The sequence below is a fragment of the Mytilus californianus genome, unplaced genomic scaffold (assembly GCF_021869535.1).
Source record: "Mytilus californianus isolate M0D057914Y unplaced genomic scaffold, xbMytCali1.0.p SCAF_7, whole genome shotgun sequence".
Lineage (NCBI taxonomy): Eukaryota > Metazoa > Mollusca > Bivalvia > Mytilida > Mytilidae > Mytilus > Mytilus californianus.
Genome location: NW_026262723.1, coordinates 114383334 through 114398582, shown reverse-complemented (window position 1 = coordinate 114398582; position 15249 = coordinate 114383334). Strand labels below are relative to the sequence as shown.

At 32.5% G+C, this 15249-nt stretch overlaps 1 protein-coding gene and 1 long non-coding RNA gene across 2 annotated transcripts in view; one reads left to right on the top strand and one right to left on the bottom strand.

The window, feature by feature from the left end:
• The first annotated feature begins 1154 nt into the window (after window positions 1-1154).
• LOC127708317 (synaptogyrin-2-like) overlaps window positions 1155-15249 on the top strand; it is a 29439-nt gene continuing 15344 nt past the window's right edge. Inside the window, exons 1-2 of the mRNA XM_052213174.1 lie at window positions 1155-1287; window positions 1911-2130. Coding sequence (XP_052069134.1) covers window positions 1174-1287; window positions 1911-2130 — 334 coding nt within the window. The 5' untranslated portion in view covers window positions 1155-1173. The remainder of the gene's footprint in view (window positions 1288-1910; window positions 2131-15249) is intronic.
• Window positions 3674-9421, bottom strand: LOC127708321 (uncharacterized). The gene is made up of 3 exons (XR_007985240.1): window positions 8027-9421; window positions 5175-5262; window positions 3674-4172 (listed from the first exon to the last, which is right to left on the bottom strand). It is a non-coding gene; the product is annotated as an uncharacterized LOC127708321 (long non-coding RNA).

Sequence of the window (15249 nt, the reverse complement as noted above, 5' to 3'; positions counted from 1 at the left end):
CATATAGCTTAATTCTAAACCAAATGAATTAAAATTTGATTCAACTTAAGATAGGCAGGACAAATATTTTTTTAGTTTTTACGTTATATACATCACATGTATGAGTTCTTAAATGTGTGAAGAAATAACTAACAGAGAGAGATATTTTTATATGCTGTACATATACAATGTGTTCTTAAGAATATACATGATGCTTATATACATGTATATATATGGTGATGGAATATTTTTTAACATTGTGGATAGAAAATTATTTTTAACTTATACTTTTAGTGAGAAATCACTGATCTATCAAGGAGGTGAAGACAAGATACAGATACAGGGTGGCAATCACACCACAACTCCTTAATTTTTATATTTACTGAGAAAAAAATACAACGGTGGAAGGTGGAAGGGGAAATTTAACTTTTAAGGAGAAATGAATCAAAATAGAAAGATACCAGAGAGAATGGTAATAGTCCCTGCATGGATTCAAACTGACATCAAAGTTTATTATAAGTTTAAATAGGGGGGAAATTCAAATGTTACAAAATCACCAGGACAAAGGTGTGGTACAAACCACTTACTGACAAAACAATAGAACGGTAATACAATTCCGAATCCTCATAGACTAAGTACAGACCTGTATATCCGAATTTTCACAGTAAATATTGGGGTTCTGGTTTGTACTGAATTTTTATTAGTATGAATCAGAATTATATTTTTTTACTTATAGATTAAATTGGAATTGCAATTTGTTTGAAGCCGGATGATCCCTACAGTACTCAAGGATTTGTAATTCGTACCAGAGACAACATGTCTCTGTTCGTACTTAACATTTCGAATCAAACTCAAGTTTTCTTATCTTATCTCGACGAATGAATCGAAAACAATGTGTAGCTAGTCAGGGCACTTCCAGCCATTTATAAAAGGGGGGGTTCCTAACCCAGGATAAAGGGGGATCCAACTGTATGTCCCCATATTCAAATGCACTGATCGTAAAAAAAAAGGGGGGTTCCAACCCCCGGACCCCCCCCCCCCTTGGATCCGCCACTGCTAGTGTAATCAAAGATTTTGATAGTACCGTTAATAAAAAAACCCAAAGAAAATTTGTGATCAGGATCTTCAACCATGTTTTAACATTTCCCTGTTTATGTTCGTGACGTCATTTCCTCGTGATTTTGTGTTCGGAAAATGTCGACGGCACAGGGAAGTGGGGGTGCGTATGGTGCTGGTAAAGCTGGTACCCCCTTTGATCCATTAGAATTTATCAAGAAACCACAAGTCATATTGCGAGCTGTCAGTTTGGTACGCTTGAATTCCCACTTTTTTAAATAGATATTCACTATAAACACAGTAAGCACAACCCACAATCATGACCCTGTCTAAAAAAACAACTTGTCAATACTTGTGATTTACAAGAATGAACAGAAGATGCATTTTCAAGGATTACGATAGGCAGGGGTCCAGTAGTCCATGGCCCTTAAAATATGAGCTGGGCTTATGCGTTTTTGCTTGATCATTAAAACACTGGGCTACCACTGCCCTGGAAAATTTTAATTAAATCCTTGCTTTTCTATTCAATAGTCTATTGTTTATTTCTTCGAAATCTATTGATTTATCAGCATAAGATGTCCATGCATACTATTGTTGCCCTAATGAGTAATGCAGTTATCTTCATGTAACCATTGAGCTGTCATATATGCAATAGCATCTAATCATTGATCTATCATATGCTATGCAGGACCATGCATGTGTAACCTTTGAGCTGTCATACCCATGACCAGCTAAGTCTACATGTCGGTCTTTTCACCACCACACTGCTGAATACCCAAAAAGACATTTATTAGAAAACGTAGTCGCATGTGAATGTTGCCATGGAGATAAACATGATAAATGTACATTAAAATTTTTGTATTTTTACTTAATAGATATGGTCCATTATAGTATTTGGTTGTATCATAGCAGAAGGTTGGCATGGAGATAAATGTCAGATGCATGGTGACAATAATGCGTGTGGATATGGGACAGGAATTGGCATCTTAGCATTCATTTTCTGTTTAGTATTCCTTGTAATAGATGCCATGTTTGAAAATATTAGCAGTGTACAATATAGGAAATATGTAGTCATAGCAGACTTAGGAATATCAGGTATAGAACATTGTTCATTTTGTAAGAAATATGTTTTTAAAGCAGATTTAAGAATATTCAGTCTTCAATGTTACACATGTTACATGAAGCAACCAGCCAAGGCTTGTAAAATGGCCTTCATTCCTATATCATTGTCTTCTACGGGAAGATAGAATCTAGATATAATTTACATCAAAATGAGCTTTGGGTCTGTGGCATAAAAAGAAGACTGAAATCTGAATTTTTCGTCATATTTCGTGGGATACCAATTTTCATGGATTTCTTGGGTGTAAATGTAGGAAGATGGTAAACCACAAATTTAAATATTCATCAAAGTACACATTATCTATGGGCTTGTATGTAGACTTTGCCAAAGCCATGAAAATCAAGTTAAATATATCTACGAAAATGCAATTTTTCCTCAATCCACGAAAATGCTATAATATCTATAAGTATAAGGTATACATGGTAAAGATAGCTTTGTGCAGTAAATGCTCATGTGTATATATAGGAAATACATGTATGTTGATAGCTTATGATTTAGGAACATGAAGTAAATGTACATGTACCATGAACAGTCTCCGGGACAAGTTTGCACTTCCGCTGAGTGCAAAAGTTGTCACCTTATTTTTTGGAGTTAAGTCAAAATGAAGTTGATAACTTGGTTGGTATTGGTTCCCTGATATTTGTCCTAAAAAATTTTGGCTCTAGCACCACTGTTGAAAAAGTTATGCCCCTTTTTTCAACAATTTCCTCAGAGGAAAAGTTGTTTTCCTCAAGGGAAATCAAATTTCCCTAAAGGAAAAAGATTTTTCCTTAAGGGAAATTGTATTTTCCTCAAGGGAAAAAGATTTCCCTTAGGGAATTTGCTGCATTAATATTTCCTTTGAGGAAATTCTATTTCCTGTAAGGAAATTTGCGGCTTCAAATTTTCCTTTGAGGAAATTTTATTTCCTCTGAGGAAATTTGAGGCTTCAAATTTTCCTCTGAGGAAATTTGCAGCTTCAAATTTTCCTTGGAGGAAATACTTTTTCCTGTGAGGAAATTTTGTCAACTGCAATTTCCTTTGAGGAAATATTTAACAAACACTTTTCCTTGAGGGAAAATTCAATACCACAAATTTCCTCTAAGGAAAACATTGTTCTCCAAATTTCCTCTAAGGAAATTTCTGTACATCAACTTTCCCTGTAGGAAATGCTTTCCCCTATTTTTACTCATTGTAAATTTCTTCACTATACAAACAGTATGAACATAATGTTTACAAGACTTAATAAATGATACAAATGATATTTAAACTTTAATAAATTTTTGACTCAAAATTATCATGACATACAAAACCAATATAGTGAGTCTGACTGTTTAGGTCAAGGTATTGTACATACTTTATATGACTTTAACTTTGATTTTTAAAATATTTTTTGTAGCAAAGTATTCTGTTTTCTTTGTTATTGTTTCAATTGTATACATTAATAAGCAACCAATTTGAATGTCATACCATTTGTGGAGTTCTTAAGAATGCGTTCATATTTGCAAATTAAATAATAAAATAAACACAGTGACTTTTCTTGTAAATTTTAATTTTCCTCTGTTTCAGCTGCTGTGTACAGTTATTCAATTCACTACGTAAAAGTTCATAACATAAATTATTCCATTCACTAAACAATTTCCTTCAATTCTTAGAGAAAACATTTTTGCAATTTGTTCTTCGAAGATCTTCTTCAGTATATTTGATATGAGGGAGCGATGTAAATGAGTGGATAAAGCTGGTGTTCCTTTCAACAACAAAATGCTATTTTTTTCTTCATTTCTCCCTTCTTTTGACGAATATATATAATATGATGTTGCATTTATACAATTGTGTTTTTCTGCATCTATGATAGAACTCCATTTTGTTTATAGCCATTATCATGTGATTATGATGAAATTTCCTATTTCTTTTTTGCAGGAAAGCACACATTTCATTTCACATTAATCCAATTAGCGCACCATGTAGATAGATATCAACTTTCAGTTTCCTCTTCAGTATTGACCTATTGATCATGAAAACCAAGATGTCTGATCACCTATAAATACACAAAATAAACAAATAAAATGTTATAAATGGAGAGAGAAACAGCAATAAAAAAGCTTATTTTGTCATGTTTATGAACATTTTAAGAATATTTCCTTTCTTACTTGCATGACTTGTGAGTTCTCATAATTCCGTGCTTTTTGTCTATGGGTTTTTATATTACCCCGGTAGTTGATTTTGTGCATTTTATCAATCTTTCGAGTTGAGGCAATTGCAACGGTTATTTTTACAGTTTGTTCTATATATGTTGAGCTGTTTAACCACTGTCCAAGGTTAAGGAAGGGTTGAGTGCTCACAAACCTGATTTTTTTATTACATGTATTAGTTTTTATTGATTTTTAACTAACTGTCAGTAGCTGTGAGTACTAACAGATCTTTGTGTCTTTTCGATTAAGAGAAAGGTATACATTTCCTGCTTAGTTCGGACTGTTTATTTTTTTGCAGGAAATCTACCGGTATGTCATTTGTTGTCTGGTGAAGAGTTGTCTTATTGGCAATCATGCCACATCTTCTTATTTTAATATAACCTTGCCATATTCTGATTGTGCCTGTTCCAAGTTCGGAGCCTGTAGTTTATTCTGACACTCAAATTTAGTGGTTGTAGTTGTTTCATATCTGTCATATTTATTTTTTTTGAATTTGTTTTGTTATAAACTAGGCAATTAGTTCTACAGTTGGGATTATTTCAATTTTTCGTCTGAGGGCCTTTTATAGCTGACTACTTTGACAATAGGGTATGGACTTTCTCATTATTGAAGGCCGTCACTGGCCTATAATTGCTATCTTAGAGCAATGATCAATAGTTTTCATATTTAATATGCCACATCTTTTTATTTTTATAATAATCATGATAATCATCTTTCAAGGGCAATAACTTTTATAAAAGTGGCCTTATGAGTCTTATCGAGCATCACTGATGAGTGTTTTGTAGACGAAACGTGAGTCTGGCGTAAATACAAAATTTAATCCTGGTATCTATGATGAGTTTACTTACCATTTAGGTTTTGTTGACTTCTGCAAATTTTAAATTACCTATCATTTCTGCTGTTTATAATTTCTCTGCATCTTCTATAGTTCTTGTCCTACACATAAAAAGAGTAAAAATTATTATTTAATGACATCTTGCATAAATAATTATTTTGCTGTTTAATGTATATATCAATACGTGTTTAATAAAAAGCTGTACCATGAGTGCTTGATAAGCTTGTTGCCCTTTTAGCTTGGGTTTATGCTTTAAATGAATTTTAATGATCAACTACATTATAGAAAAACTCTGAGCACTGCGCAACTAAGACCCCCCACCCACCTACAAAAAACAAAACTACAGGCTCTAAAGAGCCTGTGTCGCTCACCTGACTCTATTTGGGTTTTTGAAATCATATAAAAAAGATAAAAATCATAACAGATACTTTAATAATGATTGAGGCCATATTTGGTTTAATATTGTCCTACTCCGCTGGCGGCCGTCTTGGATGATGCATCGGCTACAGAGTAACAACACTTGGTCAACACCTCATAAGGAACATTCATGCTATGTTTGGTTTCATTCCATTCAGTGGTTCTCTAAAAGAAGACATTTGTATGTATTTCCTATAGGGTCCTATCTTAAACGAAGTCCCCCGCTGCTGGCCATCTTGGATGATAGATCGGCAACAAAGTAACAACTCTTGGTCAGCACCTCATAAGGAATTCAGTGGTTCTCTAGAAGTTCAAAATGTAAAAAGTTAACAACGGCAACGGACGACGACGGACGCCAAGTGATGAGAAAAGCTCACTTGGCCTTTCGAGCCAGATGAGCTAAAAAAGGACATGCACACAGAGTGGTATTCATTGAAACAAAACATGAAAATAATTTGGCTCCATTTAAAGGGATATTGCAAGTGTATATACATTTTGTAAGTTTAAGGCCGTGATTTTTGAACAAATACAATTCTAAAACCTTCCAAAGTGTGAAAATGGACAATTTTAAACAATTTTCCAACAACTAAAATTCCATAACTCTGCATCTTATATAAAAATAAATAGGGGATGATACTCCGGCTTGCATATCATATAAAGTTATAAAGGAAGATAACTGAAGAACGGTAAAATTTATACTACTAAAATTATAACTTGATCTGATTTTGTGGTAAAAAGTATTGCTTTAAAGTTTAATAAAATTTGGTTGAGGCAAACTTAATTTAGAGGACGGAAACGTAAAATTCATCATTTTTTCCATCTGTAAAGGACATAACTCTAGAACAGACTGAGTCAGTAAAAGTGACACCACCAAAATTCAAACTGTTTTTTGTGGTAATAAGCATTGTGTGCAAGTTTCATAACATTTGGTTGAGGCAAACTAAAGTTAAAGATAGAGAGCCGGAAACCAAAAATTCAGTAATTTTTCCATTTGTAAAGGGGCATAACTCTAGAACGGTAACACTGACACCACCAAAATTCACACTTGATCTGAGTATTGTGGTAATAAGCTTTTGTAAAAGTTTTATAACATTTGGTTGAGGCAAACTAAATTAGAGAACAAAAACCAATGACTTTGGGACAGACGGACAGACGGTCAAGGGTTGACCCACTATCACATGACTATGGGTCATAAAAATGTAAAGGGAGTTTATGTCAATATTTAAAATCAATTCACCAAAGTTTCATAAAAATTGGTGAAAGCATTCTTGAGACTATCCAAAGTCTCAATATACAATAAAAACTTAAATCAGAATTTTTTTTTTAAATTGAAAGGGAAATTATCATGATTATGTTAATTGGCAATATTAATAAATACATGCAACAATTTCTGAAATTTACAGTATATAGGCTTTTAACCCCACCATATTTTTGCACCTGTCCCAAGTCAGGAGCCTATATGTGGCATTTGTCAGTTTTGTATGATTTTTAATTTTAGTTTCTTTTATATATTTCGGAGTTTAGTATGACGTCCATTATCACTTAACTAGTATACATTTTTGTTAAGGAGCCAGCTGAAGCACGCCTCAGGCTGTGGGATTTTCTCGCTGCATTGAAGTCACATTGGTGACCGACTCATCTGCTCTTTGGGCAGGTTGTTGTCTCTCTGACACATTCCCCATTTCTATTTTCAATTCTATTTTAAATTCAATTATAAATGTAAGGCTTCTTGTTGATTTGTTTTACATTTGTCATTTCGAGGCCTTTTATTATATTTACAGCTTTCTATATGCATAGGTGCTTGAGGACAGGATCCTGTTTTGAGCCCCACCCCCCCCCCCCCCCCCCCCCCCCCCCCATAGTCCCTCCCCCTTATTATCATAAATCTTAGATTTTTCAATATATATCACTTATTTGTACCATATACATACTAATATACCATATTTTTACTCTTAATATGCATGTTTACTATCAACGTGAATCTCGACTCCTGTCCTCAAGCACCTATGTCTATATGGTGTGAATTTTGCTCATTGTTGATGGTCGTACGGTTATCTATAGCTCAGCGAAGCAACATCACAACTGTTTCCAAGTTTGTGAAGTCAGAGGACTATATTCATCTTTCCGACTTTCAGATCATTTGTTGATTTTTCATGAATATGTGCCATTCCAATATGAAATAGCTAAATCATGTATACATTAAAAAAAAACTTTAAACTAGGATACTCATTTGGGGAACTAATGATTTGTTGGTTTTTCCCTAGTCCAAATAATTATGACGTCTGGCAAGGCTATTTTTTTTTCTGGGACGGCTAAATAGCCTTGCAAGACGTCATAATTATTTGGACTAGGTTTTCCCCACCATCGACATCGTCCTGTGGACGAAACGAGTTTGGCGCATTAACAAACAGATCATGTCTGTAGTGACAAGTTAGTGTGTGTGCTTACCAATATTTGAATTTTATGAGCCTTCTTTTTGAATATTTTTTTCATTTTTTGGTGCAATACTGACGTCGAGTGCTGTTGTTGTTGTGCTGTTTATTTTTTACAAAAGCGATCAAGTAATGCAGGGGAAGGAAACTTACTTAAAAGACCAAAATGAGTCGCAACTAATGGTACATAAATATTTTACTATGCAGTCAGTATCCTGATATACATGTATATACTCTTAGACTCATTTCACAGAAAAATCGTACAAGTGAAAATACTCGTTAGTCATGAACATTTTAGATCACTTAAAATTTAGATTTTATAACTTAGATTACGAAAGATGATAATTTGTCAAATAAGCCCTTGTAACCAGGTGCTGCATTTTTTAGCACGTGTCAAAAAACAGTTAAAAGTGCCGGGATCTGACAGAGCTTTCAAGAGCTATTTCTGTTACTGTGAGTTTATTATATATTTATCACAAAAAGCTAATGCTAATTTCTTTTCATTTAATATGGGTCTATATGAAGCCCCCACCCCTCCTCCAGCTTATCTGATTAATTTACGATCACTCTGAGTAAAGAAAGTAAGTCACAATTGCTTATATAAGGTATTTTAAATTCTGGTTGATAGTTGTCTCATCACCAATCATACTACATCTCCTTATTTTTTTTTACAATAAAGCTATATTTAGATGCGGTATAGTGATGAATGTGTAAACATGCAGCATGCTTGTAAATAATTGTTAAAATACAGCACAAAAGATGCATAATATATCAAACTCGAGTCAACGCCATGTCAAAAACTAAAAAAACAACAACAAAAAAAAGGCCAAATGACAAATAGTCTATAAAAACAACTATAGCATACCAAAATATATAATTTGTAAAGACTTGCATGCAACTAGGCCTATACAGTAGCTCTATGTTCTTATAGATCTCATAACATTACGATTAAAAGTCAGATTATGTGTGTGTAAGTTTATTAGAAAATTCAACGAGACACGTCCTAATCAGGTAAAATCCAAAATAACAATTTACAAATTCAGATCTACTGCCTGTTGTATATTGCTTACATGATTGTATATTGCCAAACGAATAAATATGTCTGGTACGGGATGGCGGCTTCGAAGCGGAGACAAAAAGACCCAGATAAATGAAAGTGTAGAATTTTTGTTGTGGAGAATTTTTTTTTAAAGAACTAGATTCATATCTCAGAATTTGAATATAGCATCTCGTTTTCTTTAGATAAATTGTTAGCTATTACTGACTATAATAATTACCCCCTTATAAGTATTCGCAAAACATGAAGTTAATGATCAATGAATATGAAAACATTTTATAAAGTATAAATATTGGTAAACGGACAGCAAGTCATAGGACTATTATAGTTCGAATAAATTAGTTTACAATAACTGTTGAAAAGTTATGAGAGAAAAATCTGGATGAATTTATTTTTATTAGAATGATTTATTTTACAGTAAAGGCTTCATATTTTTAATCAGTTATTTTAAAAGAAAGGTGACATGTTTAACACCATGGAGCCAGTAAATTAACAAACTACTATGATGGATTTTTTCTTTACAATCATTGATCATTATTAATATTTGAGAATAAATTTTGTTTACAATTCGTTTTCATAAATAATGGTTCAAGAAAAAAACTTTTTGAAAATTAGTCTGTTAGTTTCCAAAGAAAAAAATATCTTAAAAACTGAACTGTGAGTTTTCAATCGTTACGTTTTGTTATACTTTTTTAGTGTTAATCTCAGCAAAGACAAATTTGGTGATAAAAATCGATTTGTTGGTCTTTAAAAAAAAAACATATGTCATAATGTAATCTTCATCTGGAGATATTCATTCCCTACTGTAAAATATTGAGTTTTGGTTGATTAATGTCGGGTGTGTCTGACGTACCGAATAATATATGATAGGTACATGTAGGTCTTGTAATTGAGACCGCCCGTGATACGGTCGGAAAATTTCGACTGCCAACGAAAAAGGATGGACAGAAAATTGGCCTAATACCAGGCTACTTATAGTCCACTTGAAGAGTTGCTGCAAGGATTCAGCGTCCCCATTCGGACGTGTCTGAGCACAACCCAATGGACGTTCGACTATCATTACTGCTAAGGATTTATTGCCGGTCAGAAGAAGACCTGTAACGACGCTATTTCTATAGTTACTCTAGTTCGCTAACGAATTCGCTTCTTGTTCCATTGAATATAAAGGAAACAGTTATCTAATATATATGTATATATATATATATATACATATATATACACGTCTTAATTGAAAACAACGTTCAAACCTATGATTGCGTTGGATAAAAACCGCAATTTTTATACGTGTGCATGTAAAACAAATTTCTTGGTAGAGGGGTCTAAATACAGCACAAACAACATTTTCCAAAAGACCAAAAAGTGAAAAAGTATATTTTAACAAAACGCATTTGACTAACAGGTCGAACAACTGATGTTCTTAAACCCTGCTGACTGCCATTGGCTATTACCAAATAAATTGATCACCAGATGTAAAAAATGGATTTTACATATTAATTAAATACCAAACAGAAAACAATAAACTTACGGAAAGATGGTATACCGCAAACATGAGGTGCAAAAATTTGTACACCATATCCGGATTTCGACAGTGATGTTAGGGATCGAAACGGTATTTGGAAGGCCATATAATATATATAGGAAAAAAAATAAGACTGAAAATGCACCAAATATTTATATTCAATATGAATACTCGCATTTTGTCTATTACAACAACAAGTTGTTCAAAAATTGTTGTAATAGACAAAATGTGAATATTCATATTGAATATAAATATTTGGTGCATTTTCAGCCTTATTTTTTTTCCCTATTTTATGCACAGCATGGACAAAATTTAAAACTTTTTAATATATATATATATTTTTCTTGAACTACTATAAATAAAGTAGTTCATTTTAAAATGTATTCTTTAAAGGTTAAGAAAACAATAAGTTAAAATGGCTGGTACATATATGGTTTCATGGCTAATACCAAAAAGGTATAGCCAATTTCCCGTTTATTTTTTTTCGTTGTTTGGTTCACATGTTCAAATTTAATAAATTGATGAATTTAATAATTTATTGATATCCTAAATCTTTGTTAATATATTTACTTCGGTAGAAAAGAAAGTGAATCTTCTCATCGGGACTTTTATTAATCTGCATATCTCTTATCTGTTTTGGGATTGAAAAAAATATCTTTAAAAAATGCGGTTTCGAGTCTATTTCTTCATTTTAATTTGGTTACACGTTCAGCAATAATTGATACAAATATGATACATTACCAATGATAAGGCCATATATTTGAAGCTGTTCAAAGTTTTGTACATTATAGCTGGGACTATTATACTAAAAAATAGTTAGTATAATAGTCCCAGATTATAGGTACGTGTATCAGATTGGACATTTTTTTTTATTGTTCTATATAAATAATCTCACTATAAGTTATCTCAGGTCTAAACAAAATGTTACTATGAGTTTTCTAATGAGTTTTGTTTGATAATTTTTTGTTTAATTCAGTTAAAAGTTTGTTTTTTTTTACACGAGAAGGTCTGCTAAAAAGTTTATGATGATCTCTTTTTTTTCAGCATAACAAACGGATACTCTTTAATGTACACTAGGTGGACTTTCCTCTATTCCGATGAAGGCAGAGCACGTCTTTCATTTAAAAGATTAAATCGTTGTTTTGCAACAGACGGCGGCACATCGGGCATTGACTTACCATTTTATAATTTGTAACAATTATGATTAACCATATATTTATGAGTTATAACAAAATTATCTTTTATACATCTTTATTTAAGATGATCGAGATTTGAGAATGATATGAAAATAATAAAATATATATTACAAAAAAAAAGTTATCTCAGGTCTAGTTATCTAGTATAAAATATATTCACTGGAAATAAGCCCTTTAAAACACAAATCCCCATTTACTCATTGCGAAGTTTATTTGCTAGTGTTTTTTTAATCTTTTTTTTTAATGATTTTATTATATTATCTTTTTTGTGAAAATTTTGAGTGGTTGAACATGAAATGGACATCGATGCTACAAAGAAAATTTGTTTAATGTCATCTGTTGCAATATATACTAAGTATTACACGTGGACAGGATGTTCCCCAGAAAATTAAGGTATTCAAAATAAGTTATACACACCCCAAGGGTACACGCCACTGTCATATGGAAAATTACTGGGTCACCAGTAAACTGGTAATCAGCCATGCAACTAATCAGTTGACTGACCATGCCACTACTATTTAAAAAGTTTGTCGTTAGATCAAAATGAAATATTTATTTTAATTTAAAATTGAAGAACTAAAAGGATTTATCATAATTATGAAAGGAAATAATTCAACAAAATCGGATTATTTCCCAAAAGATTATATATTTTTTAATTTTTTTCCGGGGAAAATAGAAAACTGTATCAGAGACATATATATATAAAGGGTCCCATCAAGGATTTTATAGAAATCCTTGGTCTCATGAAATGTATCTCACACAGACATGCATAATTGAAATTTATACATTGATTGATTCTATGATTTCTTGAGAAATCAGGAGCGAAATATAACAAATATTTAGTTTTGATATTAAATTAAATTTACTTTTCCTCGCTATAATTCATTTGACATAACATTGAGGGATTTAAGGGTCTGTCCGTACAACGTTAGTATTTCACATGACTTATTTTCGCGCTTCGCCTTGAAGCTCATTATTCAGACTGTTTCAGACAAGATGATGAAAATAACATGCAAGGCACTTTTTTTCGATCATCGTGAAGTGCACTCTCCCCCTCTTCAAGAATTGTATATTTATAAATCCTCGTCCTTTTTAATATTACCACACTCTTTGTGATTACCGTTATGCTATTATGCTAACAGTAATTAACCCGGGACTTGATTTACATGTAATATCAGGGGCGATTCTAGCTAGGATAAAGGGGGTCTTAATACATAGGCAGATCCAGGGGGGGGGGGGCTGGGCCCCCCCTTTGGTGGGAAAAATTTGGTTGATTATATAGTGAATCACTGAAGCATGACTGGAGCGGGCCCCCCTTAGATCAGTCGAATGTAGGACAGAAAGTCACAGGACAAAAAGTCACGGACAAAAAGTCACAGGACAAAAAGTCACAATTCAGTTTTGAGATTATTTTTCTTTAAACAAGAAAACACAAATTTAAAAAATTAAATTTTTGTTTTTTCTTGAACTATTATATATGAAGCAACTTCGTAATTAAAAATTATTCAATAAATATCAATAATGATCAAATAATTGTTATGAAAACAAAATGTCAAAGTGGCTTGGTACTTAAAAGGCTTCATTGTGCCAAGAAATATATCCTTTGCATGATTAAAATTTAATAAATTTTCATTTATCAAGGCTTATGAACAATTTCCTAAACTTAGAAATGAATATATGTAATAAAAAGAAAATATTTCAAGATCTTTCTTTTATATATTCAAACAATTGTCAACAAATTATTTGTGACTTTTTGTCCTGTGACTTTTTGTCCTATCAAATTTGTGACTTTATGCCCTGTGACTTTTTGTCCTGTGACTTTCTGTCCGTTTACCAGATCAGTCAGCCCCCCCCCCCCCTTACAAAAAGTTCTGGGTCCGCCACTGAAATATATGTCTCCATTAAATCAGAGACATATAATCAGAGACATATATGTCTCTGATTAAATGCAATGATCGTTCACAAAAAGGGGAATCAAACCCCCGGATCCCATCCCCCTTCGATCCGCCACTGATTGTGAATATAAATATAATTGTTACTTAAAAGTCATAGACTAGTACTAGCTCCGAGCACCTGTTTGGGGATATATACAGCTAATTAACCGTAAATAACTGCGAGATAATGAATAACAAGTTGATAATTGTCTATTCTCTGCTAATTAATGTACCTGCAATTCACCCTGATTCATTTGTGAGACCACCGACACTAATAATATTACCTCAAAGTTAGAGGTTCTCCGTTACTGGGAACTTCATATCGGATCCGATCAATTTATTGGTTCCATTCCCCCTAGTAATAATGATCCATTTGCAGTGACGATGACAATCAAAAGTATACTCATTACTTCTTCTTCTTCTTCCTGGTACGGGAAAGACTCCGATGCCGGAGTGTGGAATATTACTGTTGATTTTGCATGATAACATACATGTTATGTCAACTCACTTCTCCTTCCTACGGCGTCAGAGAGAGAAAAAAAGCCTTGCAATGCGTCATAATTATTTGGACTACTTCCATATGACTTTGAAAAAAAACAAACAATAGTTTATTTCACTGATTGAGATTGGGCTGACCAGACATTTCAGCATGTGAAATCTTAATTGTTAGTCCAAGTACACAGTTATCATCCGTTGATTTTCATTTTTTACAAAAAGATTTCCTAGTGTGGACCATGTATTACTTTAAAATTTATTTATTTATATTTTTTATGCATAAAAAGTAAGTACAATGAAGTAGGGGGATGAAATTATTTTATTTTAGTTTGAGAATCACTCATACTTCTTGTATGATGTCACCTTAGCCTACAAATTACCAAAAAGAAACACTTTTTTATTTCCCATAGCTTATGTGTATGCCTTATCATATACATGTAAAAATGTGTTACTGCCTATATATTGACCTTAAATGTTATTCAGTCTTCCATGGCCTAATGGGACCTTGTTCTACTCATGTGGTATGCTATAAGCAGATAAGTAACTTTCTTTCCTTTTGAAATACAAATAATTTTTTAAATATACATGAAGAATTTTTATATTACCCCCCCCCCCCCCCCCTTAATTTTGAAATCTCTAATTTTAGGCATAGGCTCATATAAATTCGACTTTTGAAGAATTGAAATAAATCTGAGACAGCAAATGAGTATTGAGCTGCTTTACATTAAAATACATTATGTACATACATGTGACATACACAATTATATATAAATAGTTATAAAGACATTTAAAAAGCAATTTTTTGCAATATTTAAATTATGTAGGCCCAAATTTTGATAGTTAAACGTTAAACTTTAAACGGCAAAAAATTAACAACCCAAAGTTCAAACTTATAGTCTTTAATGTATATATGCTATTGCCATGAAACTAGGTAAACTGTCTTATAATTCTCTAATCTTAGTTCATGCCAAGTTTGATTAAAATTAGTATTTCTACTCTATTAGGTCTCTAGTGTGGATATAGTGTATAACTTGCAAA